Source organism: Chroicocephalus ridibundus, chromosome 6 (genome assembly GCF_963924245.1).
Source record: "Chroicocephalus ridibundus chromosome 6, bChrRid1.1, whole genome shotgun sequence".
Lineage (NCBI taxonomy): Eukaryota > Metazoa > Chordata > Aves > Charadriiformes > Laridae > Chroicocephalus > Chroicocephalus ridibundus.
In genome coordinates this window covers 24,589,838-24,617,348 of record NC_086289.1, presented here as the reverse complement: position 1 = coordinate 24,617,348, position 27,511 = coordinate 24,589,838, and the positions used below count along the sequence as shown (strand labels likewise).

At 38.8% G+C, this 27,511-nt stretch overlaps 1 protein-coding gene across 9 annotated transcripts in view; it reads right to left on the bottom strand.

Moving 5' to 3' along the window:
* KAT6B (lysine acetyltransferase 6B) overlaps nt 1–27,511 on the bottom strand; it is a 120,274-nt gene that overhangs the window by 43,769 nt on the left and 48,994 nt on the right. For 8 of the 9 annotated variants that reach the window (XM_063338625.1, XM_063338623.1, XM_063338627.1 and 5 more), the window contains 5 exons: nt 15,523–15,631; nt 5,850–5,965; nt 5,598–5,679; nt 4,419–4,551; nt 407–789 (listed from right to left, as the gene is read on the bottom strand). In XM_063338625.1, the coding sequence (XP_063194695.1) occupies nt 407–789; nt 4,419–4,551; nt 5,598–5,679; nt 5,850–5,965; nt 15,523–15,631 (823 nt within the window). The remainder of the gene's footprint in view (nt 1–406; nt 790–4,418; nt 4,552–5,597; nt 5,680–5,849; nt 5,966–15,522; nt 15,632–27,511) is intronic. The other variant, XM_063338628.1, reaches the window with a different exon arrangement.

Below are 27,511 nucleotides of genomic sequence, written 5' to 3'. Positions count from 1 at the left end.
ATTGCTTTAAAAGCATGTCCTCTAGACACACCCCATCCAGAGGTACAGGCATGAGAAATAAACATACTCCTAACCTCTTTCTTTCCATAGAAATGGCTATTAGATTTTGATGTGGAAGATAATTCTGGTTTACAATGCAAACGCTTGGGTGGCGCATAGCTTGGGTGTCCCTTTTTTCGGGACTGTCCCTGAGTGGTATAGATATGAGAGAGTCCATCAAAGAGTCCCTTTAGCTGACTATTACTAGGAAGACTACTAAAGGAGGGTACGCTTGACTGACTGGAAGAACTTTGGGGAGAGTTAGAAGAAGTGGAAGTGCTGGATTTTTGCGAACTGGGGCTCTGACCAGAGATGGGGGTTGGGGGTAGAAGTGAAGAAGGTGGAGGTTTTAGCTTTCGTGTGGTACCTGTAGCCAACACAAGAGAAGTGCATGACTGTTTCTGAGAGACCTTTTTCCTTGGACGATAGTGCTTTGAAAAGTCTATTATTTCACCTCGTGATCTGCGACCATCAGGTGATGGTGTAAAGAACTTAGTAAGGCCATCAATAAGCCCTTTGGTTTTCTTGTTAACTTTAAGTGTAGAGGCAGATATGTAGGTGGAGGTGGTGGTGATTTTGGTGGTGGCACCAGGCCGAGTGGGGTCTGTAACAGGCAATCTGCTGCTTGAATCCTTCACAGATGCAGCATGACCAGATGAAGGTGTGGTACAGACTTTAGTCTTTTGACCCCTACCAGGTGACCCCCTTCCTGTGAATGCATTCACGGATCCTTCATCACTGGTTACAGACCTATGCAAAAATTTGGAAAAGAAAAAATCAGCATTAAAAATCTGTAACTACTGCCAAATAGTATCACAGTTTATACAAGTTACTTGTGCCACTGTACTTAAAAATCTTTCAAGAAAATTAAAGACATATGCACTTTGGAAGTATATTTCACACCATGACATAACATCCAACTTCCCCTCCCCCCCCCTTTTTTCTTTCTGTCCCCCACCCCCTTTTCCTTAAAAGATGGTCCATAGTACATACAAATAGAAGCAGCTGGGATAACAAGATATCCCAGTATACAGCCTCCCCATCTACTTTTAGGCATGGCAAAAGTGTGCTGCTTTGGAGAAAAACATCAATGCATTGTGTCTGAGTACAGTAACTGCTATATCACCATAGAGTTCATTTTACACACAAAGGAGATGCACATGTTCAGTGTTAATATATTACTGTATACCAAATCACTTAACTTCAGACTACATTTGCTTAAACTATAGAGAAAGTTTACTAGTCCTTTAAAGCAATACAGTCAGTTTTCAAGAAACTGCTGTTTTTTCCACACTCTCATTGGATTATGTATGTCATCAATAGCACTGAAAACTACTGCCCAAGACCTAAAAGCAAAATGAGGTAGTTTATGAAAAGCATTACAACAAAACCGAAGAAACAGACTCTGTTTTCTTTAGAAATTGTAACAATCGCAAAAAAAAAAAACAGCAAAACTATAAGACCAAGCTGTGTTTGTAGAAAAGCTGTAAATCAATCAGGTCTAACATGGAAGGTGTTAAGAAGGAAGAGTGGTGAATGTTATTTAAATACTAGAAAGAAAAATGGCATGCTGAAAGCCAACATTTGTGACAGCAAAAGTACAGGTTTAGCTGGTCGCTAATGACTGAAGAGAGGAACAACACGGAAAGATATGCTGAAGAGTAGTACATTGTAAGTATATAGAAACAGAACATTTAAAAATATTTGTAGTAAAAGAAACTGGTATCAAAAGGCACAATCAAACTGCAAATCCAAACAAAGCTACATAGTTGCATCAAATGCGTCCATTCCCTTTTCCATCCTGCTCTTTGAAGTTAGCTTATTTGCAGCAGAGATTTTTCTTCCACAGATTTTGCCTTCTTAATTGAGATGCTGAAGTAATTAATTCCAACAGGTCACTTCCAATTACAGATTGAACAGCCTGGGGCTACCATCTGGTTTACTGAACTCCAAGGGCCCACCAGTTTAAGAACTAGCCCCCTTTCCATTCGCACATCCTTAAATTTAGTTAGCTCCTAAGAGGCAACAAACCCAAAAACTTCTGAGTCTTTTGAATCCTTTGGTGCCATAAGCTGAAGTCCATCACAGGATCTATTCTTACTACCAGATGTAGTAATCACCAGCAGTGCCAGAGGCCAACGCACACGTGGTTTTAGTTAATCCTACACAGTAATTTGACTGTGAAGGGCTTCCTACAGATGGTCAACAGGCAAAAAATTATTCCAGTACTACTGGGCAGATTTTCTTTGTACTACACAAAAAGAACTAAGTGGCATAGGCTAACATTCCTTTATTTCATGTGACCGCATGCTTTTATGTTGTGAAGAAGACAACCACACTGTTGTCTTCTGTACCCCATCATCACTTTTAAATGGGATTCTATGCGGAAGAGTCTCTTCTCATCTCACCTCCTAACCATTATTTTTCCAAAACACGATTACTTTGTTTTATATCTATATTAGACATTCAAGTAATAGAAAAGTGCCCACAGTATTGCAAATACTTATTATATAAAGAACGTCCCCCAAATACTATGCTAACACGTTCATGTGGCTCACGTGCTACAAATAAAATAAAATCCTCATAAAATATTCATAATCATCATCCAATGCTAAGAGAACTTCTGCATCCTTTCGTATGACATTTATTTTAAAAGTTGCAGCTCAGAATCCCATTAACAAGATGCAACTGTAAAACCCTCACAACGTTTCCCACCTTTCTGTTACATGTATGAGGAAGGAAGAGAAGCAAAATTACTACATCAGACAGATATTCCTCCTAAATTCACTGTGAGAATCCAAATCAGGGACATGTTTTTAGAGAAGTAAGATGGCAGTACTGTAGTAGAAATCCAGTTGAAGGCTTACAAGTTTTCAAAGGGATAAAGCCAGAGGTGTAGCTAGAGATATAGGGAATATTTTTATTATGCACACAAAATAATATATAGGAATCTCAGTTAAAACACTGAAAGTTGTATGGTTATTTGAATGACCTTCAAATTCCTAAGTTATTTGGTCAGGAGGAGAAAGAAGAAGTAAAAAAATGTTTCACCCACTCTTCCTTTAACAGCATGCTCTCATGAGCCACTACAACTACATCTTTTACTTTCATGTAGTTCCACACTTCATCTTTGTCCTGTACTACTTTCCTAGAGCAGCATACACTGAACTTTAGGACAAGGACAAAAGAACCTCGCAGAGAGAGGGGACAGAGAATATCGCAAGCTGTACAGCACCAAATACATCAACTTGACTAGTGTGCTGTACTCTAGTACTGTACTGCAAGTATATATTTTTTGTCCTCCTGTTTTTACACGTTGGCTCCACTTGCTCCAGAAATCCATATTTAGCAAAATGCAAAGTTTTATGGCAGCTACTGTGTAACACTGAAGAATACCAGACAGGTGTTTATTGAGAAAAATGGTTGGGTAACAGCCACATGACAGAATGAGTAGTAGATAGAGCCAGAAAGCTTTTCAGCTGCTAAGTTGACATGGCCAAACAGATAGTTAAAACAGAAGGAGAAGAAAGACGTATGTGCACAGGAACATGTGATGGAGGGCAACACGCTACTGGAGCTAACACAGAATCTGTTCCTGTTTAACACTCGGTGTAATGTCAACTCAGCATTTGGATGCTACTTAAACAATCCTCCAACCAAGCCTTAAGATGTCCAACTACAGTGTTCCCTGGAAAGACAGATGCCAGAAGAATTACAGCACTCTCTTGTCTTAGATAAACACATTCCTGAGAAGCAAGACGAATTGCAACCTTTTTCCCTAGTAACCAGTGGCAGCTTAACAGCAGAATTCAAGTAATAATTTTTTCCAGAGTACCACTGAAACCAGAACTTCCGTAGTACTTGCATAGTTTGCTTTTTAGAATGGGTTTTGTGAGCAGATATTAACTAGTAAAGTAATTTTTATACAACTTTTGAACAGGTCTTTGAGCAGAACAGTCTCCTGAAGTTGGATAAACATAACTCACTATTATAGATACCCACATAGTATGGGTTCTGTATGTACTTCAATTATTTGAAGTTACACTTAGAAGACAGCTGTGACAAATGTTATCACGCATACTTTCATTTGCATCTGCTCTGGGTACAAGTTTTGTTAAAAAATTATGGTATCTAGAAAAGTTAAGTTATAGCAAGTTTTTCATCGCTTTCTCACACGATGCAAAAGTACCCATTATAATTAAGAAGGTTTTTGCCATTGGGCTGAAAGGCATATACTAAAATACTCGTCACCTACTTTTCCCAACTTGAAATAGAGTTAAAAAAACGTAGTTGAACCTGCATCAACTCTTAACTGACTACATTCTCAGAAACATTAAAAAAAACCCCAAAACCACAAACAAACAAAAACCAAAACCTACAACATTCGTTGCTTTAATTTATTTTTCGGTCGTCCAATAGGTTTTGCATATCGTCGCCTTATTTGTGCGGCTTTCTCATGAAGCAGCTTTCTCCCTTTCTTCTTTGGTCTACAGACCTGGCAAATCCACATCCCTACATAAAGGAAAAAAAGAGTTTAATTGTACACAGTTTATTTAATCTGTACTGCAGGTGTCTACTGTGATACATGCCAAGTACACAAGGTCCACAGATTGTCTTATGAACAGGACATAGGGAAGGGGAAGTGGACAGAGAAAAGTGATCTACTTCTATCTACACGCGGAAATTTTTGGAAGCAAAGTGCTCATGGAAAGGATTAAAAAAAAAAAAAGAGGCAGCAAGGATCACCGAAAAGATCATAAGCAAATGGGTTCTTAGAAGAATTTCTGTTCTAGCTTGTCCCTCCTTATACAACTTAGATCTTTCTTCAGACACAAGAAAGACGGGGAAAAAGTTACGTGTGTATTACAAAGCAATCTAAGCTATAGCACGCTAAAGAAAATACCATATCACACCTAGCTATCTTTATTTTAATATGCAACAACTTGAATTTGGCATCCTTTTAATGTTAGATGACCATGTCTGAACATTTATTTATCACAGATAAGGCTGGAGACTTGGTGGGGGCGGGGGGGGGGGGCCGCAGCGGAAATAAAAGCTGGAAAAAGTCTTGAGGGTAACTTAAAGATTAAATAGGGAAAGCCATGAAGATGCAAGAGCAGAAGTGAGAGGTGCTACATATCAGAAATCTAGAGATTATAGAACCTGAAGACATACAGGTGTTTTGTTTGTTCATCTGTTTTTCTAAATTACTCTTACAAATGGCACAAAGAAGCGGGCTCTTTCACTTGCTCTAAGGATTTCTTTGTCAGTGTACATACTCCAAACATTTTAACAGCCTTCATAAAACTTCACCTTCAATAAATTGGCCAACAAATCAATACACAGTGAACTCCTCTAGTCAACTGACCACAGACCCTTACTATTTTCCTGAGAAAAAAATCTCAAGTAAAGAAAAATAAAGTATTGGCTTTGACATGACTGAAATAATACTGTTTACCAAGGCAAACATAATTAGCATGCTCAAGAACTTTTTGTCACTTAATATAAGAAAAGACTGTGAATGGAAGTATTTTCATTGAAAGGATTTTTATTATCACCTTTTGGCATTCGGGAAAGTGGTGGGTCACAGCACTCCATGTGGAACCCTCTATCACAAGAGTCGCAAAAAAGCATGTTATCCTGAAGGGGAGGTGAGGGGAGGGGGATGGGGAAGGAAGAGGAAGAGGAAAAAAAGACTTAATACAGCATTGCTTGAAGTTGTACATCAGTGATTTCTATTTACACATGTGCTAAGTATAGAGCTAAGGTAAACAAAGAAGAGTCAGATAATACTCAACAGTCCAACTTACTGCATTTTTGCCTTGGATCCTACATGCACTGCATGTCTTGCATTCAATACACTGCCATCTTAAGGCCTTCACATTTGTTGTTAACTCAGGACAGAATTTCAAACATGATGGATGTCCTAAAAAAACCAAAATATTTAAAGCTTGAGATTGGTAATATTGATTCTTAAATTTAACAGGATGTAGTCAGCACAACCAGAACCCTGCAAGCACCAGCTGCTTTCAGAACTTTGCAATACATTACTTAACTCATCTACTTCATACAAAGATACTGAATAACTACCATAAAACTCATTTATGAAGACAGGTAGAAAGTTGACTTCTACCGTAAATTACACCTTTGAATGGTCTACACAAGCACTTAAAATTGAATTTTTATTTTCACTCTGTTATTTCCACAGCATATTAAACTGCCATTGGTTCTGAAAAAAGTGTTGACCCCAACTCCCTTTTCATAGCAGTGCAACATGAACAGAGGAAACCTTTAGGTAAAACCATACTAGTTATTTTTCCAAACAAACTAAGTATCTACCAGAGAAACTTAATAGTCAAACTATATGCATTTTTTATTACAACTTAGTTATATACAAAGAACAATTTCAAGGCAGCAAGAAAAAAAAAAAAAGAAGTGAAGCAGGCAACTGGCACAAGAAAAGCTTACTGTAAAGGAAGATTTAAAACAGTGGCAGGGAGAAAGAGTAGCTAAACGACCATCTCCCATGAAACTGTATTTTATTCCTTGGCAGGACCATCCTCTTTTCATAGCCTACTTGGCTTTTCCAATTAATACAAAGTATCAGATAACTGAACACATACAACACCTTAGGTAATACTGGCAATGATATTTTACGTCTTCAATAACCTCAATTGAGTGTACCCTTAATCCAGAAAAGATAAAAGCACTGCTAAATAGAAAGGGATAAGCCTCCCCAGGAAAACACTTTTTGGCAGTGTTATATTCACAGATTATCAAGAACATCAACCCACAAGTTGTGAGGAGAGATAAGAATCCTTGATGCTGTCCTGCACTTATAGATGGCTGCAGTGATGTGATGCACATGAAGAATGCTTTCTTCTCACTATCAGAGTCAGGGCACATGCTTTCTTCCAGGCAATGGTCTAGTCATTGTGATCCAGGCTTTCTCCATCCACTGTTTCTCAGTCCAAGACTGAGTTAAATCACCACGAACAAGAATACAGGCTAATCCACAAGCATTTGCTATTTTTGTCTTCTAACAGACTGAGACATGAACAGCAAAGATGACTGATGGAATGCAAAAACCACTTTAATAAATGCAAATTTCAGATTTTATTTCCTTTCATTGTATGTACCCAAGGCTTAATCCACTTTTTGTTAAACTTTAAAAGACAACTTAAATTGGGTAAATATCCTCAAAATAAAATGCAGGAATATAATATATTGGTAAAGAACAATCAACAATAAATTCAAAGAGTAGTTTCAAAACCAAAGATATTGAAAAAGCATTGCCATTTGATTCTTAGCAAACAGTTTAAGATACATTAAAAAAATTTTGTGGTTAAAGTCAAGTATGCACATGAAAGTGACTATTTTTCTTGAAAGTGGTAAATATACTCTGTTACTGCATAGTTGAGTTCGATGCTACACTGTTCCCTTCACTAAAGCTTAACAAGTGCTTCATTTAAAAAACATACGCTAAGAAATAAGAAAAAAGCTCCCTAGAGTGGCTAATATTAATAATCAATATCACAGAAAGACTTATTTCATCAACCATGAATTAACAACTATATTAGCACATTAAAGTGTAATCATAAACCAATTACCGCCACATAAGTACATTTAATTCCAGTTATCTACCCTGCACAGAAGTGATTTACTTCAACAAGCAAGTAAGCTGTGGTTCAAATTGTTGATTTTAACTTTGCCTTAAGTAAATAACTGAGAAGCGTAAACAGAAGAAACTTCCATTCTCACTGCTTGATAACTATGCACAGATTAGGTGTAACAGGGTTACTTTATTTCTGTGTTATCTACCAACATAACATTTCTCATTCAAGCAATTACACAGCTCGCATAATAAATTTATTATCCTTAAGTTTTAGATTTTACTATCAGACAAAAATTCAAGAAAAAAAATCCATTGGTATAATATATGAAGATTCTGCCTGCAACTCCGTATCCTTGAGCCACAAGTAACTAGAGGCTGGAAGAGTGCAAATGGGAATCATCACTATGCATTTGCCATGTTCTTTCACTGCCTTTCCTAGGAATGGAATAGCAGAGACAGCGTGGAAATTTTCAAATTTCAAAATACCATGTGGTATTGTTCCTTAAAAGTTGATAATATTTACACTCTTCAAATTGACACAGTGCAAATGTAACCATTACAAGTGGAGGGTAATGCCTACCAGACATGAAGTGGTTATCAACACAGGTTTCACTTTGAAAAGGGACTCTGTTTGACTACTTTCATAGTTTAACAATTTTCTATAGTCAGTCAGAAACCCTGTGACCTTCACTGATTTTACAGCTGGTTTCTTTAAATTTGAAAGAGTTAAAGAGGGAAAGCGTGTTTCTGGCTTCAAAATTCACAGTATTTCAGCTCTGACTGATCTAAACTGAAATCAAGAACATACTATCTTCTCCATATCCAGAAGGAGATATATTGCCAAGAGGTTTACAACACTTGATCAATCTCTAGTTTGAAGTGTTTCAGATGGTAATTTCTCACGGTTCAATCACCCGACTTTCTTTTAAACCTCAGCAGCATCAATATTTTAACGTAGCACACAAGTTTAACAGATTACTGGAAATTTAGTGGTTTAAAAGCTGACAATTTCCACCAGGAATACATATATAGGCTTATAAAGTTATTAAAAATTAAATGCTTTAAAATTCATTTGTATCCCCCCCCAGTTAGAAAAGGTTAAGATTTGTGATACATTGATGTGGCAGAAAAAGGTGAGATCAAGAAGTAAAACCAGAATGTCTCACTCCTTTGTGATCGAAGGCAATTCTTTTAACGTGCCCAATTTTGTTTCCTTGTTGCGAATTTGGGCCTTGTTTATTCTCCAAAGGATTTCACAAAACAACTAGTCTTTTAAAAAAGAACAAGCATTATATCAGTGACAACAATTATGTACAGTGCTATATTAGATATGCTAATATCTCCAGTTATTTTTAAGTTTGATACAAATATTGGGAACTAATGTATGAGATAATTCACAAAAAAAAAAACCCTTGTGTTTGATAACCTTTTAGGTAGAAAGCATTATTATTTAGGATGACTTTTAGCTACGAGCACAGAGATCAGTGCACCTATCTTCAGGCACGTAGTAGGTTTTTCAACCCTCAGGTTTCCTATTTTATCTAACTAGACAACATCCTCTCACAGACAGTAATATCAAGACAATTTCCATAGTCCCTTATTCTTAAAGCGTACCCTAAATCTCCTTTATAAAGCAATCTCTGCACAGTTGTGGCAGTGTGCTCTCCCCTTTTCCCCCCTCTAGCTCCTGCTCAAGCCATGGCCATCAGCGGGAGTTGTTATGAGTCGCACTTGAACTGTGGGAGATGGCTGGCAACATTACCAAAACACTGTCTGGAGTGGGAACCTAGGTATCTTGTTCCCATGAGAATATGACTATAGGTCAATTATCTTATTCCATAAATAGCGGACAGCCCAAGAGCCCTTTGAGCTCTCCTGCACGGCAGCGGGCTGCACGACAGGATCTGCCCTTGAGTGGGGACGCTCGCTTAAGGTTCTTCTCCTCAAGATGGAGAGATTCCTTGTCGCAACAGATTCTCGGTAAGTGAATAATAGCATGCTAAACTTTGAAATCTTAGCTAAGTGATATAAGGATTGATTGTGCATATATAATCCTTTAGACATAAACCACTGACCAAGTCGGGGACTAGGATTGGATCCAGCCACACCTAGCCTCCTCTCTGAGGAGGAGTTTAGAAAGCAATGGGGTCCTTTCTGAACCTTGTGACTCAACGGGAGGGTCTCCCTGAGAGCCTGTCTGACCCTGGCCTCTATGCAGTAAATAATCAAGTGTACCCTGGCATCGAATCTCGTAAAACATTGTCGCATTCACGACTAACTTGGTTAAATCACTGTTTTATGTTAATAAACATTTCACTACTTCTCTGTTACAACTGAAGTTATTCACTCCGCCCGCGACAACAGTCCTTTCGAAACATTTTCTGTCTTTACTCCCCTTGACCCAATTCGGGTGTTTCCATTGTTCTGCTCTCGCACCTCCCCTACCCATCTTTGATCGGTAACTCTCTTTCCTTCTCAGCCTAACATACTATTTGTTTGAAAGGACAGTCAGTACCCACAGGTATTCTACTTTTATCTATTTTTTTTCCCCTTGTTTAAAATATTTATTAGAGTTCCCCAACAACTCAACATTTTCTTCCTCCTCTTTCCTCCCTTTTAAAATCTGTCAGCAGTGGCTCTTTATTTGCTTCTGCACCTCTCAATTGGGAAAACTGAAGTAGAGCTTGATTCCAGTTCTCAAGTTCATTGATTTTTCAAAATCAAAAGATAGGGGAAAAAAAACAGGAGGCATGAGGAAAAAAACGCTTGCTTTCATAAGAGTATTTGTCTTCTCACATCTGACATCCCACATCTTACTCATTTAGAAAATGCCCTGTGCAAAGTGACATAGCAGTGCATTTTGTTTCTACTGCCCAAATACATCACCCTCCCAAACACCACAAAATAATATCAATGAAATGTGCAGATATCCTGATAGTTTCTGCTTTCAGAATGCAGAAGTGTTACCTGAAGAGACACAAAAACACAAAGGGAAGTAGACATGCCAGTAGTGGGCACTGCAATTTAATCTCTGATCAACTGAACAATTTGCTTGCTGTGCGCAACATGCAATTTCTTTTATGTTTGTTAGACAGCAAGATCAGCTTTGAGATTCACTGCAATGTGCAAAATTACAAATCCAATTACAATAAACCTCCACTTGAGTGAAGTTTTGTTATTTATAAATTGAACTGAGATTGGTTTTTATTTTAGTTAGGCATCAGTAGCTAAAGTTTAACCATCCAGCAATCTGATTGGCAGTCCCAACATTTCATTCTTTATATCCAATACATCTGAGGAACTAATTAAAGATAATTTAGTCTTAATGAGGCAGAGAGAATGTATCAATGTTAATTCAAATGGAAGCTGATCCATGAAAGTCAAGATTGCCAGTTCTGAAGTGTCTTAGACCTACCAGGGGATTATTGCACAACAGAAGAGTAGCTGGTATCTAAGCTCACCTTATTAATGTAAACTCTGTGTACCAGAGTCTAACCAAGCACAAATCCTATTAAATTTCCAAATATTAGAATACAGATTTGAAAATACAGGACACCTGTAAACTATTAAAGGAAGACCACTGAAAATCTATGGTGTTTGATTTTGGGTACTGCGGTGAAAAAGCTACTTCCTTACTTCACTGTTTAATCACTTGCTAAAAAATCTAAATCTAAAATTTAATCACTATAATAAAAAATACACTGGCTAAAATACAGAGAATCTGTCTGGAGTGACAGATTCAGAAGTATAAAATCAAAAGCATATCCTGATTAACTGAAAATACATTTTTGATCCACACTGTTTTTACTCAAGTACTTATGTAGCTACCACAGTACCCAAGACAGGCTGTCTTCAGCACACCTACCCAATGGTGATACACATGGACTCTGAATTTAAAGACACCAAAACAATACTTTTACTTCCAGCCTTCTCACAAACAGTGCTCACTTACGCAGATGCTATTTCTTCTCTACTCATTTCCCTCCCGAGCACCTCCCTCTTCTTCATTCTGACATAGAAGCTGGTATGGCTGTGCAGGGAACTGGAGAACTGATCAAACTTGTCTTTCAACTACGTTTGTTCCTCAATCTAGTTCATATGCAACCAGGTACCACCACAAATCAGTAGCACCAAGCAACTGGATATTGCAGCCTGTGACTTTAAGCAGCACTGCTGTTTTGTCTTTGAGGTGGGATAGGATGGTCTACATTGCAAAGCTTTACCAAAAGTACTTCCCAATGCAGCTGTAAGCTTATGGGGACAAAACTTTTTTTACTGGCACAGCTAAACAAAAGCAGTCCATTCAACTGAAACTATACTGGCCGAATAACTCCTCTTCCAGCATAAAGCTGTTTTCCACCAGCGATTTTTTTCCAGAGTAGCTACACTGATAAGAGGATTTTCACATCCAAAACACTACAGTTATGCCAGAAAAAGCTTTATGGCACAGAGTTGCTAAAGAGATTTGCTCAAGTTTCTCAGCCAAATTCCTCTGTGGATCAGGAATAACCTAGGCCAAGAACACATTTGGTATCATCCATGTACAAGCACTGCGCTAGAGTATTTAATTTTCAAAATCAACCTAGTTGCTCACTTTAAGGGAAGCATCTGCATTCAGAGTGCAAGAGCTGCTGCAACACACAGCAGCAAGGTACATATAATCAGTAGAGAGTCATAGAATCATAGAATCATAGAATTGTTGAGGTTGGAAGGGACCTTTAAGATCATCAAGTCCAACCTTTAGCCTACCCTGACAAGAGCCACTTCTAAACCATGTCCCTCAGTGCCCCATCTACCCTTTTTTTAAACACCTCCAGGGATGGTGAATCCACCACCTCCCTGGGCAGCCTATTCCAATGTTTAATAACCCTTTCCGTGAAAAAATGTCTCCTAATATCTCATCTAAACCTCCCCTGACGTAACTTGAACCCGTTTTCCCTCGTCCTATCACTTGTCACCAGGGAGAAGAGGTCAGCCCCCATCTCTCTACAACCTCCTTTCAGGTAGTTGTAGAGGGTGATAAGGTCTCCTCTCAGCCTCCTCTTTTCCAGGCTGAACAACCCCAGCTCCCTCAGTCGTTCTTCATAAGGTTTGTCCTCCAGGCCCCTCACCAGCTTTGTAGCCCTTCTCTGGACACGCTCCAACACCTCAATGTCCCTCTTGTAGCGAGGGGCCCAAAACTGAACGCAGTACTCGAGGTGGGGCCTCACCAGTGCCGAGTACAGAGGCACCATCACTTCCCTAGTCCGGCTCACCACACTATTCCTGATACAGGCTAGGATGCTGTTGGCCTTCTTGGCCAGCTGGGCACACTGCTGGCTCATATTCAGCCGGCTGTCAACCAACACTCCCAAGTCCTTTTCTGTCGAGCTGCTTTCAAGCCATTCTGCCCCAATCCTGTAGTGCTGCATGGGGTTGTTGTGACCCAAGTGCAGGACCCGGCACTTGGCCTTGTTGAACCTCATACCATTGGTCTCAGCCCATCGGTCCAGCCTGTCCAGATCCCTCTGCAGAGCCAACCTACCCTCAAGCAGATCAACACGCCCGCCCAGTTTAGTGTCATCTGCGAACTTACTGAGGGTGCATTCAATCCCTTCATCCAGATCATTGATAAAGATATTAAAGAGAACCGGACCCAGCACCGAGCCCTGGGGGACACCACTTGTGACTGGACACCAACTGGATTTAACTCCATTTACCACCACTCTCTGGGCATGGCCATCCAGCCAGTTTTTTACCCAGCGAAGAGTACACCCATCCAGGCCATGAGCAGCCAGTTTCTCCAGGAGAATGCTGTGGGAAACAGTGTCAAAAGCTTTGCAAAAATCCAAGTAGATAACATCCACAGCTTTTCCCTCATCCACTAAGTGGGTCACCTTATCATAGAAGGATATTAGGTTTGATAGGCATGACCTGCCCTTCACAAACCCATGCTGACTGGGCCTGATCACCCTGTTCTCCTGCATGTGCCGTGTAATGGCACTGAGGAGGATCTGTTCCATGACCTTCCCAGGCACTGAGGTCAGACTGACTGGCCCGTAGTTCCCTGGATCCTCCTTCCGGCCCTTCTTGTGGATGGGTGTCACATTTGCTAACCTCCAGTCAGCTGGGACCTCCCCGGTTGTCCAGGACTGCTCATAAATGATACCAAGTGGCCTGGCGAGCACCTCCGCCAGCTCTTTCAATACCCTTGGGTGGATCCCATCCGGCCCCATAGATTTGTGCACCTCCAGGTGCTGAAGCAGGTCCCTCACCATTTCCCTTTGGATTACAGGGGCTTCATTCTGCTCCCCATCCCTGTCTTCTAGTTCAGGGGTCTGGGTGCTCAGGGAACAACTGGTCCTACTGCTGAAGACTGAGGCAAAGACTTCATTAAGTACCTCAGCCTTTTCCTCATCCTTGGTCACTATGTTGCCGGCCCCATCTACTAGAGGACAGAGATAATCCTTAGTCCTCTTCCTATTGCTAATATATTTATAGAAGCTTTTTTTGTTGTCCTTGACAACAGAAGCCAGGTTTAGCTCCAGCTGGGCTTTGGCCCTCCTGATTTTTCCCCTACATAGCTTAACTACCTCTTTGTAGTCGTCTTGAGTGGCCTGCCCTTCCTTCCAGAGGCCATAGATCCTCTTTTTTTCCCAAAGTTGCAACACTAGCTCCCTGTTTAGCCAGGCCGGCCTTTTTCCCCAACGACTTGTCTTCTGGCACATGGGGACAGCCTGCTCCTGCGCCTTTAAGACTTCCTTCTTGAAAATCATCCAGGCTTCCTGGGCTCCTTTGCCCTGTAGGACTGCCTCCCAGGGGACTTTGTCAACCAGGCTCCTGAAAAGCCCAAAGTCCGCCCTCCGGAAGTCCAAGGTAGCAGTTCTGCTGACCCCTCTCCTTGCTTCTCGCAGAATCAAAAACTCTATCATTTCATGGTCACTGTTCCCAAGACAGCCTCCAACCTTCACATCCCCCACAAGACCTTCCCTATTTACAAACAACAGATCCAGTAGGGCACCTTCCCTAGTTGGCTCTCTCACTAGCTGTGTCAGGAAGTTATCCCCAGCACATTCCAGGAACCTTCTAGACTGTTCCCTCCCTGCTGTATTGTATTCCCAGCAGATGTCCGGCAAATTGAAGTCCCCCACGAGGACAAGAGCTCGCGATCTTGAGACTTCTCCCAGCCGTTTATAGAATATTTCATCTGCCTCCTCATCCTGATTGGGCGGTCTATAACAGACTCCTACTACGATATCTGCCTTGTTAGCCCTGCCCCTGATTCTTACCCATAAACACTCAACCCCATTATCACCATCATTAAGTTCAAAGCATTCATAACACTATCTTGTGCCTGACATGTAACAGGTGCCTAACAGCTTTAGTATGTTATTTGACATATTATTCAAAATCCCACTTGAGTAACAAAAGAATCTTATAAAAAAACTAATTGGAAACACGAGGTACGGAACAGCAAAGACTGCTATGCAGTCTTTATTATTATGATTATTCCTCAGCTTCTGAAACGTTGCAATTCTGTGCAAGCAAAATTCTTGATCATCATTTGATATCACAATGCAAAACTGAGTTTTCAAATTAAACACAGATCCCATACAATAACAGAATTCCTGTATTTTACAAGTGGGGTTTCCCTATTAATTCACTCAACAGATCTATACTTTTGGCATAAAGATGAATTCACACCTCTCATTTGTCATTATCCAGATGACAAAATTTTAGTAAAAAGAGTCTCTTTCACCCCCCTTTGTTTCAGTTATCAATTTATGTCTAAAGAGAGGATGACATTCACAAGTTTAAAATATTTTTAACACCTTAAAAACAGACTTAAACATAAACATTTCTCGTATTTGTAAATTCAGCCAACTTACCACTGCTGCCACAGTCTGCACAAGACAACAACTCTTCTGGCTTTTTTTCACGATTTGATTCTTTCGTTCCCAAACAAAAGCTACATATCGGGATGGGATCAGCTCGTGGCTAGATTTAAAAATAGACAGAGTTAGCTGGGGGGGGGGGGAAACAAACAAACAAAAAAACCAACAAAACAACAACAACAACCACCAAAAAAAACAAAACCAAACTATTCTCAGTGGTCTTTCGGTCTTTTCTTTCACTTTTACCTGACATTTTGTTGTACACATATTAATTATCAAGGCAAACATCAATTTCACTAACTTTGGAATAACAAAGTTTATTATCTTAACATAATTCATAAATGTTAAGTTGGCCCATAATAAGCAACCCTGTGTACTAATCCATGTAAAACTCTCCATTACAAGCATTAAGAAAAACGAGGAAAGATTAGAATTATTCTTGAACACACACTCTCAGCTCCAGAACACATTCACTTGTTCTTCAGATGTAATAGCACTCAAAGATTAAGATGCAAACTGGCCTTTTTTACAGATTAATATAATTCCTTTCCACAAGAAAAAACAGTAACTTTTACAAAAACTCTGAAATTTAAGACATCCTTTATTACTTTTCTATCCAACACAACTCACACCTCCCTCTGGAACCACCATTTTAGGGTAAAAACCCTGGACTCAACAGACCAACAGTCCATTCCAGTCTGATGGGTTCCACCAGCAATTGTACACAATCAGAATAAAAAAACCCAAACATGCAAATCTTTCAATATCTGGAAGCAATACACAGAACTTTACAAAGAAAGACTTAAGAACTGATGTAAATTTACTTCTTGATCTTCCTAATTTGCTATGTGACAAACTATCAGTGATTAAATACACCAAAACAGTTTCTGCAGTAAATTTTAGAGCTTTAACGAACTACTTACCTGCATCATCCAAAATATTCACGTATAAATGCCTACATAGTAGTATCTGTAAACAGATCTGTAACAAATAAAATGATGTGCAACTACTTCTTCAAGTGGGATACTCAAATAGGACTGCCTTCCCAGACCGGTTTCTAGCAGCTAGTATCACAACAACTCAAAAAATAAAATAATGTCTTTCACAAATTCCTAGTTTCCAGATTTATCTAAGCAATGCTGTTAGTTTTATATCAAAGTAATTATTTGTTGTTTTCATGTTCAACTTTTGTATTTCCACTCTATGCCACAATACTTAGCTGACAGACTACCTTCACTTGACCTAGAAATCTATATTCCGTCACAGTTCTGGGAAGGAGGAAATGCTTGTTTTTTTAAGGATATTCTTGAGAAGGCATCAGTTCTGTGTTGATGTGCCCTTATACCTCAATGCAGCACAATACAGAAATACTCAAACTAGGTTTATGTTGTTGAGCTTTAGGATCACCTTAAATCAAGCATCAAATTCCAAAGAATACTGATACCAGCAAGGTAAAGTTGTCCTACCCAGCCAAGAGGAATACACATACCCTTACCCTACAACCACTTCCATATAAATATACCCTGAGGCATTGCACTTTTTCTGAAAGCTTAGTCCCTCAGAAGGTCTCCTCACTGTTCATCTCTTCACAATCTTATTACAGGAATATTGACATACCCCAAAGAATGTATACATAAAAGATGACCAGACCCAAAGACTTTTCTTAAGTATGGAGAGGTGTGTTCTCTTCTATAAACTACAAAAGGGAACGACAATATGACTTTCTTATAACTAACAGGAACAAACATCCTCTGTGGTTCTTTGTCTTACCAACACCTCCGTTATGGATTATATGGACAGCTGAAATATTAAATTGCTACCTGAACAAAAATAATTGCCTAAGTTATAAAACTGGCAGATTTCCAATTCAGTCATTCTTCAAAAAAAAAAATAAAAATATTTATATTCTTTGTCAGTTTTGGCAGGATGGCATTGAATGAGATCAGTAATTCTATAGGTGGGAAAGGATATACCAATTACCTGCAGAATTTTTCACTTGCATTTAAAAACAGCATATATACAAATAAAAGAAAATGAGCTAGTTATTATTCTTGCAAGTAAGATAATTCAACAGATCTGTCCTGTCGTTATATTTTTAAACAGACTTGTATTTGTAGCAAAATGATATTAACAAAAAAGAAATAATACATAAACTACACCAAATAATCAGCAGCAGAAAAGTGGTCCAGAGCTATCCAAACACAACTGTTCACTTGCAGCATCTTGTGGATGTTTCTTAACTGCTACTTAAAGCTTAATACAGATAGTTTTAAAGGAAAGATTATTCCTTCAGTGGAATCGAGTAAAAGTCTCCTCTTGGTAACCACACAATTCTCCTTCCCTTTGATATAACAGTGCTTTAGCCATTTCAGAAAGGCTCGCTCTGATAAATAATTTACAAAACATCACATATCATTCACATAATGAAAAGAATCCAGGTCCACAATCTCATTTATCTTTCCAAGATTTTTTTCTTGCTCTATGAAAAGACATGGCCATTAGCCAACATTCATTTACTTCCCTATTTCAACCCCCCCCCACCATTTTTTTTTTTTTTTTTTTAACTGAAGGTAAAATAAAGGACAAAGGTTGTTGGCAGTTCAGGGCTATGAAGACTGATGTTCCCATACCAAACCTAATAACAGAGAGCTTGCAAATCCTATCACTTCACACACAAGTTTTCAAGAAACTTACAGGCTCCAATATATATTTTGAAGACATTTACGTTAATAACTGTGTTACTGGGTCTGATGTCTGAGCTACTGAAAGTGAAGAACACACACATTGTCAGCACAGTAAACAAAACGTAATTTCATATTGCTTTAGCTCGCACAGTCAAAGCAAAACTATATTCATACCTGTAGTATTATTTCTGGCCCACAACTGTCTCCATTAGGATAAACTAAGCTGGGTTTGGGTTGGGGTTTTTGTTTGGGGCTTTTTTTAGTTTGTTTTTTTGACTGGGTCAGAATATAATCCAAAGAGAAATGCATCTCCTACCTGTATCTCTTTTCTTAATCACTAGTTTCTCTTCTAAAAATTCAGTAACCTAGTATCATTATCTTCTGAAAGACAATGATCAGTCACTGAGCTTAATTCAATTTTGTCTCTTACAGGAACTAGTATGGCTAGTTATTCAACACTGCAATATTTTATGCCAGATGAACCAGTAATATTTTTCTTGTTCTTCAATCTCAGTTTAAAAGGAAAATAACTTTTTCAACTAACATGTAAGAATCGTATTAATAAATGTATTACAAAAACTTTAGGAGTATGGTGTCTGCTCTGTCCCTGAAGATGGGTCTGAATAATGTTTATCCAGTAGCTTACTATTATTTCTTCAACACAGCTAATAAACAGAAAAAAAATTCATTCCTTTAATTTTAGGAACAAGGTGAAATACAGCTTTCAAGAGGGTTTAGTTCTCAAGGTCACTAAAAATTGTACATCCAAATGTAAAAGGCTGCCCTGTTTAAAGAACTTTATTTACAATTGCGGTAGGGGCAAATTCGCAGAAAATTCATACATTATGCCAACATGCAGTTGCGTTCAGAAACTGAAGCTTCACAAAAAGCAGTCAGGCAACAGGAATTTTTTTCTGCTTTTTAAAAAAATATTATATACCATAGAGCAAACACAGACCATCAACTCAGCACCGGTAAACAGGTTGGGTTTTTATTTTACTTTCCAATTAGAAACTGAACAATGCTTATTTAAGCATCATACATCCAACTGTCATAGTCAATCAATCCTTTAAAATATCTTCCATCCAACCACCACACTTCATTAATCCTCTGAATAGTGATAAAACCAAGTACCATATCGTGATATTTTTACTGTCATCAGTACTTTTTGGCTCAGAGACGCTCATAATGCACACACTGTGATCATCTGCCACAGATTACATTCTTAGTTTCCGACAATAAGTAGGAGAGAAAGGATTATGTTGTAAAATACAGTATACAAATTTCTCAAGTATATGCAAGTTTGTATTACTTTACACAGACAAATGAATTATTAGAGTTTGGTAGGAGACACCTATACAAATGTTAAACCAGGCATTATTTTTAACATTCACAATATGAAGTCTCAAATGTATCCTCCATTCCCTTCCAGCAAAAACGCAGAGGCAAAATTATAAACAACCACTGACTGCAGCTGATCAGGACACTGTCATAAAAGCTGCATGAACCAGTAAAGTTATGCAGGTACATTTTCAAGAGACTGGCTTACTAAAAAAAGAGTATCACAGACTATTTAGCAGGCCCCAGTCAGCGTCTCGGCTTGAGGCAGTGTATAAACCCTTGCTCTCATCGCATAAGTGCGCCACCTTCCTAAAAATGGCTCTAAAAAAATAAAGGAAGAAGTAAGGTCTGCGGCTTAGTTATTCCCAACAAAAAATTTGGTATATCATATACACAATGATTTTATTTTTTTTTGTGCTGCATAAAAGCCCCATGAACAAACTAAATCTATCATAACAAGTATCATATTCAAGTGCCTGCCATTAAGTATCTAGAGAGAAAGACTGAAGGCCATCAGATGGTCAAATCTGAAAGCGACTGCCTGTCATTGGGAGGGCAATGCAAAACCATTAATGATTTTGCCTCAGTGTGTCTACATATCCTCAACCCGAGTGATGGGAGAAAGAGGATTTCTGAGCTGTTAACCTATCATGCAAAGCAGGAATGCATGAGCAGCAAAACAAATCATGGGGACTGGGAGGGAGTGGGGGGCAACAGGAGACTGCAAGCTGGTGCAGCAGGCAAGACAGAGAATGATAGGATCACAGCTCCCCCTCTCTTGCATGCATTTGATACAGGGCAGAAGAAGGAAGGAAAAGCAACCACTCACATAAGGGAAAACAGAGAATGCATGGGTGACATTATTCACCATAAAGAATCTAAAATATCACCCAACTTTAACACGTGGCAGAGCAGGAAGAACAGGGAATTAAACAGCAGAGATTACTGTTTCCAGATTTCCAGACAACCTACCACCTGAAAGGAGGTTGTAGCGAGCTGGGAGTCAGTCTCTTCTCCCAACACTAAGTGCCAGGACAAGAAGAAATGGCCTCAAGTTGTGCCAGGGGAGGTTTAGATCGGATATTAGGAAAAATTTCTTCACCAAAAGGGTTATCAAGCATTGTAACAGGCTGCCCAGGAAGTGGTTGAGTCACCATCCCTGGACATGTTTAAAAGATGCATAGATGTAGTGTCAAGGGACATAGTTTAGTGGTGGACTTGGCAGCACTAGGTTAATGGTTGGAATTGATCTTAAAGGTCTCTTCCAGCTAAAATGATTCTATGATTTGGGTTACTGCAGTAATTATAAAAAAAACCCATGGGCTACCCAAGGAATACTCTGGGGTTTTCAGGCTCAAAAAGGATTCTAGCCGCATGTCCATAGACTGGCAAGGAGTCAATTATAGTGCCAAAGATGTCAGTGGAGCATTGGATGATACAGCAACCTTACCTTAAGAAGTTCAGGTTCTTCCTCCACTCCCCAATCTTTATTAGAATAAGCACACCCCCAAAATGTAGTTTCATAACATTTATAGTTTTAAACCTATTTTAGACAATAATTGTTTGTGATTACCCTATCACTTAAGACCATTTTCGTTAAAAATTATGTGAATATGTGTACACTAAATTTTGATTATAGCTTCATCATTTTACTCACTTCAGAAAACAACAGAAAACCCCGTGCTTATTAAGTCTGTGCTACAGATAAAGACTAAAAGTAATGAAAACTAATGGTTTTGGTAACTTCAGGAAGTCTTTTGTCTTTTTTTTTTTTTTTTAAAAAAGGAAATGTGAGTTTCAGCTATTTAGCATAGTGTACAAGTTTTGAAACATTAAGGACCCCCTATCCTTGCTGCTTTCTCACATTCTTCATATATACTGCAAACTCTGAGATTGGTCCACACAAAAATCATACTGATTTAGAAATAACAACATAGTGCTAGTATTTAGTTAAACTAGTGCAGTTTGCATACTTAAGCAAATACTTGCAACCAATAAATAATTTTATTTATTTATTTTAATGAATCATAGCTATCTATTCTGAGAAACTGACAGGCTTTGCCACCGCATAAAACGAATCCTTGGTAAAAATTCAGCTGGACTTCTATTACCTTCTGTCTCAAAACTCTGACCCAAAATACCCATTTTTTTCCCCTGTGCTTTCTGTGCTTGTGAGAATTTGAGAATTTACATGCTCATCTAACTGCATTTTTAATTCCCATTAAATTCTTAAAGCATTTAGCATGTTCTAACATCCCACCCCAAAAAAAGTCATATAAGTCCTGAAAATTTGTATTTTTGAGTATGCAAAGTTACCCACAACTACAAATCACAGAGAAAGCCATGAGATTACTATTTGCATTGCTATAGTACTCTGAGGCTTTAAACAGATTGTCTGAAAACTGTTCAGCATTAGCTGTGTACACACAATTATGGTTTTAAGTACCAGTCTCATTAAATGTTATACACACATTAAAAGAAATGACAAGTTTAACAGACACTGCTAAGAAATTTGAGTTTGAACAGTAAACCAAAAAGCTCAATTGTTCACATTTGCAACAATGCCTTTTCAGAAACACCTCAACATCATCTGACAACCTGCTAGAAGACACATTCTTATGCATTATACACAAATATTAGGTATCTATTGTCCTAGGAATAGAAAGAACATGCAAGTAATTTCAGGGTTAACAGGATAGAGAGGCAAATTTTTTTGAAAATTGGAACCGCCACAGCCTTCACTAGGGATCCACTGTTCTGGTCCCAGTCTTTACCGTACTTAAATTACTTTATTATTTACAGCCTTAGGAAGGACAGAAGCATCCAGCTTGCTTTCCCAGAACACCTACATTTTCACACTGCACCCTCATGGGCTATGTGCATCATCTTTTTTTTTTTTTTTTTTCTTTCTTTCTTTTCTCTTTTTTTGACCATCACATCATAGTTTAAAAAAAAAAAAACATGAAAAACTATGAAAAATTTCTTGTCTTTGAACATGAAATACCACCAGTAGCAGCTCTAAATACTGTTTTTTAAAAAATTAACATTGAAAAACAAGAACTGAGTGAGCCACAGGTACTAATTCCTAGTGTGAGCTACCGAAGCAGTTGCTCTTGGTCACAAGGAAGGCACGATATGAGTACTTTCAGCTGCAATCCCCTTACTGCACCCATTTCGTGGGTAAAAAAAAACAAAACAAAACTGAGTTTACTTTCTACACCTGAAAAAAATCCATCATATTTCAGGAACTAGTTATTATAAGGTAAGTTAAACTTTCATTTTTTAAAACAACTTCTTAATGACAACTGCCCAGTACATCCCACGTTAGCTCTACAGTACCACACAGGTATCGCATGGTAAAAAGTACACACTAACTCATATGATGTCAAAAACATGCTGACAGACTATTACTGCACAAGTATGAAAACATTAGACCTACTACAAACCTTAACGTAGCACCTATACATTCAGAGAGCACAAAACAAAAGCTAGCACAACAGCAGTTCCAAGAAAAGAGGACAGTCCAAGGTGCCAAATTTTTTTTATGACACCTCCAAGTCAATAAATTACATAAACAGTGTGTGTTGAGGAAGAACTACAGTCTGAAGCTTGTCCTCTTCCCCCAAAAGAGTATCTTCACTGCTAGAATACAGGTTCATGTTCTCTTTTTCCCTATAAAATTCAGATTTCTTTACTACACAGTGGCTTCCTCTGCTCACATCCCCCTCCTGTGCTTTCAAAGGGTATGTCTATATGGGAATTCAGATATACAATGTAACTGTCAGAGGTACGTAAATTATCCAAAACTGATAAATTGAAACCCTTTCGTGTCCTCCTGGATTTAAAGACGCCAAAAGCATCTAACTGCAACAGTGATACTAGGTTTCAGAGTTCGAAAGGCATTTGTGCAGGTCCATGACCTCCCCTTTGTGTGCACGCACAGCGATCACAGATGACTGGTGAAGAAGATTGTGAGGGCACACATATAAAGATCATCTCTCATATAATGTTCTTGAATTGTCGTCTTGAACACCAGAAATCTCACTTCCATCCTGCATTCCTGATGAGGTGGGTAAGCTCTGAAAGTGCATCCAAATTGACATATTTCTACAGGTAACAGCAGGAGGGGGAGCACTCTCCCACCTCAGCCCATAAGAAAACGATGGTTCCTTAAACAGGCTTAAGAACTCTATTCACTTGAGCACATAAGTTCCCTTGCAAACCTGACCTGAAATGATGTGTGTAGAACATACAGAAAGTTATTCCTAGTTTTTTCATTGTTCTTCAGCTAATAATTCCTTGTAATATCCGTAAAACTACCTTTAAAAAAAAAAACAAACCAAACAAACAACAAAACAAAACCATGAAGAGTAAAATAAAAAACCCAAACTTGCCTCTTCATTCCCACCCTGAAAAATACAGTCAAGACTACAATGCAAACTTGCACGTTTAGAAATTTCTCTCCCAGAGTATTTTAACTAGCTCTTACAGGAAAATGTATCATCTACTCCCTGGACACAATGCACCCGTCCCACTTGAATACAGCTCCCCCACTTCACTTTGTGTGCCTTAACTATTAACCTCATCAGTCAACAAGCATCTCTACAGCTGATGGAACTGGACAGACAAAAAGGTAACCTGCACCTTGTTAAACAAGCACTGTCAAGAGGAAGACATATACAAAATAGCATATGCTACTAGACAGTTTTCTAAATACAGTTTCTATTTTTAAGTTACTGAAAGGAACATTCCGGCTCCCTCTTCCAAACTGGGAAACAATACAACCTAGAACAGGGGAGCTTGCAACAATTACTGCTTAGAAAACAGAATGCCACTTCAGGCTTCCAAAGTCTCTTTTCCCTGCAGTACGGAAAAGACAATAAAAGTCAAATTCTATTTCAAATCAACTTCTGTTAGTTCATGTAACAGTATAAGATATCAGAAACAAAAATGAAACTAATTTCAATTTATTGAACTTGATTCAGCTGTACGCAAGAAACCAACTAAGATGAGTGCTCTGCACAGCGAACATTGCTAAATGGGCCAGGAAGAAACAATTCTGATCAAGAAAGCCACACAAACCGCACAGAAATACAGACATACGCACACGTACCTTTTCTAGAAAGGCTTATATTCATTTGCCCCAGTCTTCTTAATTAAGTTCACATACGTCAAACTGCATTACAGTTTATATCCACTGAACATTTTAAAAATCCACCACTTATTGAAAAAACACCACCCAAAGCACAGGATACATCTGGACAAGGGTGCAAAGCAATAGCAAAAAAGTACAGCTAAATCTCCCAGTCCTCTGTGGGCTCAGCTTTCATTTTGAACAGAATCAATCCAAAGCTCCTCCACATAGAGAGGGGAGGCTTTCAAACCACAATCCAAGTTTAATACAAGACTATTGTAGACAGCCTAAAATCAACACTTTTGATATGTGTAGGCCCTGCTATAATTTCAAAGAGTTACTGAACTCAGATACTTTGCTTATTTAAATTGTACCCCTTCTGTTACAAATAGCTCAAGCTGTAAATGTGTCCCATAAACACTGTGGTTTTCTAGTTGCATCTTCCCGTAATCCTGATGACCATCATCTTCAGACTTCTTGAAACTCTCTCTTCAGTGGCTTTGAAGTGAAAAGACCAAGGGAGTGGGAGTTAGTTTAGTACTTTTCAGCTATGCTATCAATACCTGTGGCAACATATTCTCTTCAGGAATCCAAATTTGAAGTTGTCTCTATCAAACAGGATATATGTGTGTATATATATATATGTATCAGGAATGGCATGGCCAGCAGGAGTAGGGAAGTGATGGTGCCTCTGTACTCGGCACTGGTGAGGCCTCACCTCGAGTACTGTGGTCAGTTCTGGGCCCCTCTGTACAAGAGGGACATTGAGGCGCTGGAGCATGTCCAGAGGAGAGCTACCAGGCTGGTGAGGGGTCTGGAGAACAAGTCATATGAGGAGAGGCTGAGGGAGCTGGGCTTGTTTAGCTTGGAGAAGAGGAGGCTGAGGGGAGACCTCATTGCCCTCTACAGCTACCTGAAAGGAGGTTGGAGAGAGGTGGGTGTTGGCCTCTTCTCCCAGGTGAATAATGACAGGACCAGAGGAAATGGTCTGAAGTTGGGGCAGGGGAGGTTTAGATTAGATATTAGGAGGAATTACTTTACTGAAAGAGTGGTCAGGCACTGGAACGGCCTGTCCAGGGAGGTGGTTGAGTCACCATCCCTAGAGATATTTAAGAAACATGTAAATTTGGCACTTCAGGGCATGCTCTGGTGGGTGAGATGGTAGGTTGTTGGGGCTTTGGGTTTGGTTTTTTTTGTGTGTGTGTATGGTTGGACTCGATCTAAAAGGTCCTTTCCAACCATGAAGATTCTATGATTCTATGAAACAGATGAGACCAAAAAGGCCACGCACTATCAGTACTGCATGTAGACGTTACCCAATTCCACATTCAGCTACTATGGGTTTGCTCCCTTCTTTCACTTTCTGCAAGGTACCCTTGGGAAATTATTTCAAAACATATTTTTAAGTTAGATTTTACGTAAAGATCCATTCTCTTTACATTTAAGATGTAAAAAACTGATGTCTTCAGACTCACTCGAAGGGGTATTTCAATAACAGTTAGAATTAGAAGGGCTCCAATACTTTTTCTTTTTTTCAACTCCAAACTTCACCCCTTCTGTTCCCTTACTTGCCTACTACAAGACCAGCAACTAGCTCAAAATCTACATACCTTGAACTCCACTTTCTGGCTAAAAGAAAGATTTATTTTTTTTAATGTATTTATTTATTTTTAATTAAACTCTTCAATTTGGCACACAGAACAACTTCAAGTGTACCAACAGGCTTGCTTTTCTGCATTCCCTCTCCAAAGTAGTCCACTGACTTTCATAGACCAAAGTGAAATCACTAATGCAGATCCAACCAAGAAGATTATACCAAGAGTTGCACTACTCCTTACATAGCAATCATCAGTTGAAGCATGAGGTAGTCTTCCACCTTTGCTTTTTACATAGCTCAAATTCTTCTTATTCCAAAGTAGTAAGAGTTTTCACTCTTTACACCACCCTTAAAACTCAATCCTTTAAATCCATCTAGAAAGTCTTGAGAACATCATACATTTCCCTTACTCTCCATGAACTCTCTCACAAAAACTACTCACTTAAGCCTTAAACCAACAACCTATCATTATCACCCCTCATCATTACCCATCATCTACACCATCAACCCCAATGCCACCCATTGTGTTTCTGGACATGTAGTTAAAAAACACACAGCATCTACATCATTAGTAGGTAACCTTTCCAAGAATCACACCTTCAAGGTATTCATGCAGAGGTAAACTTAACTGCTTAAGTATCTAGCTTCCTACATCCTGCTCATCCCTTTCTTCTTATTTTCACCTGTTCTTCATACATCTCAATTTCTTCATATGTTTAGGAAATTTCCAAACTTTTGGGCATGGAATCCACTGGGTTTTTGTCACATATACATACAGTTGTTTGAATGGGATTGCATTTCCTAACTCCAAATTCCACCTGTTACTGCAGTGCAACTAGGATGAAGCCGGTGACACACGTAACCACAAGCAGGTAAGCAGCGGTGCAATTCCCAGACCGTTATCCCACATACATGTCAATTTTTACATGCTTTGAGGAAAAGTATTGCTTTCAAGCAGATTTAAAAACCTCCAGAATGTAAAGCACACACTTCATCGACATAATATTATGTTTACTCAGATGTTTGTATATATGCATATTTTTATTCATAACTTATTACCAAAGTCATCCTACATAAATGTGTATAATATGTTTGCAGCGTGGCACAGGATAATTATTAGTTGTCTTGATGCTAATTGCTCAGGGAAAATGTTTAATTGCATATTAAATTGATCATATGCATATTTTATTTAGTTTACTCTTTGGGGCAAGTTTACTGTCAGCACTA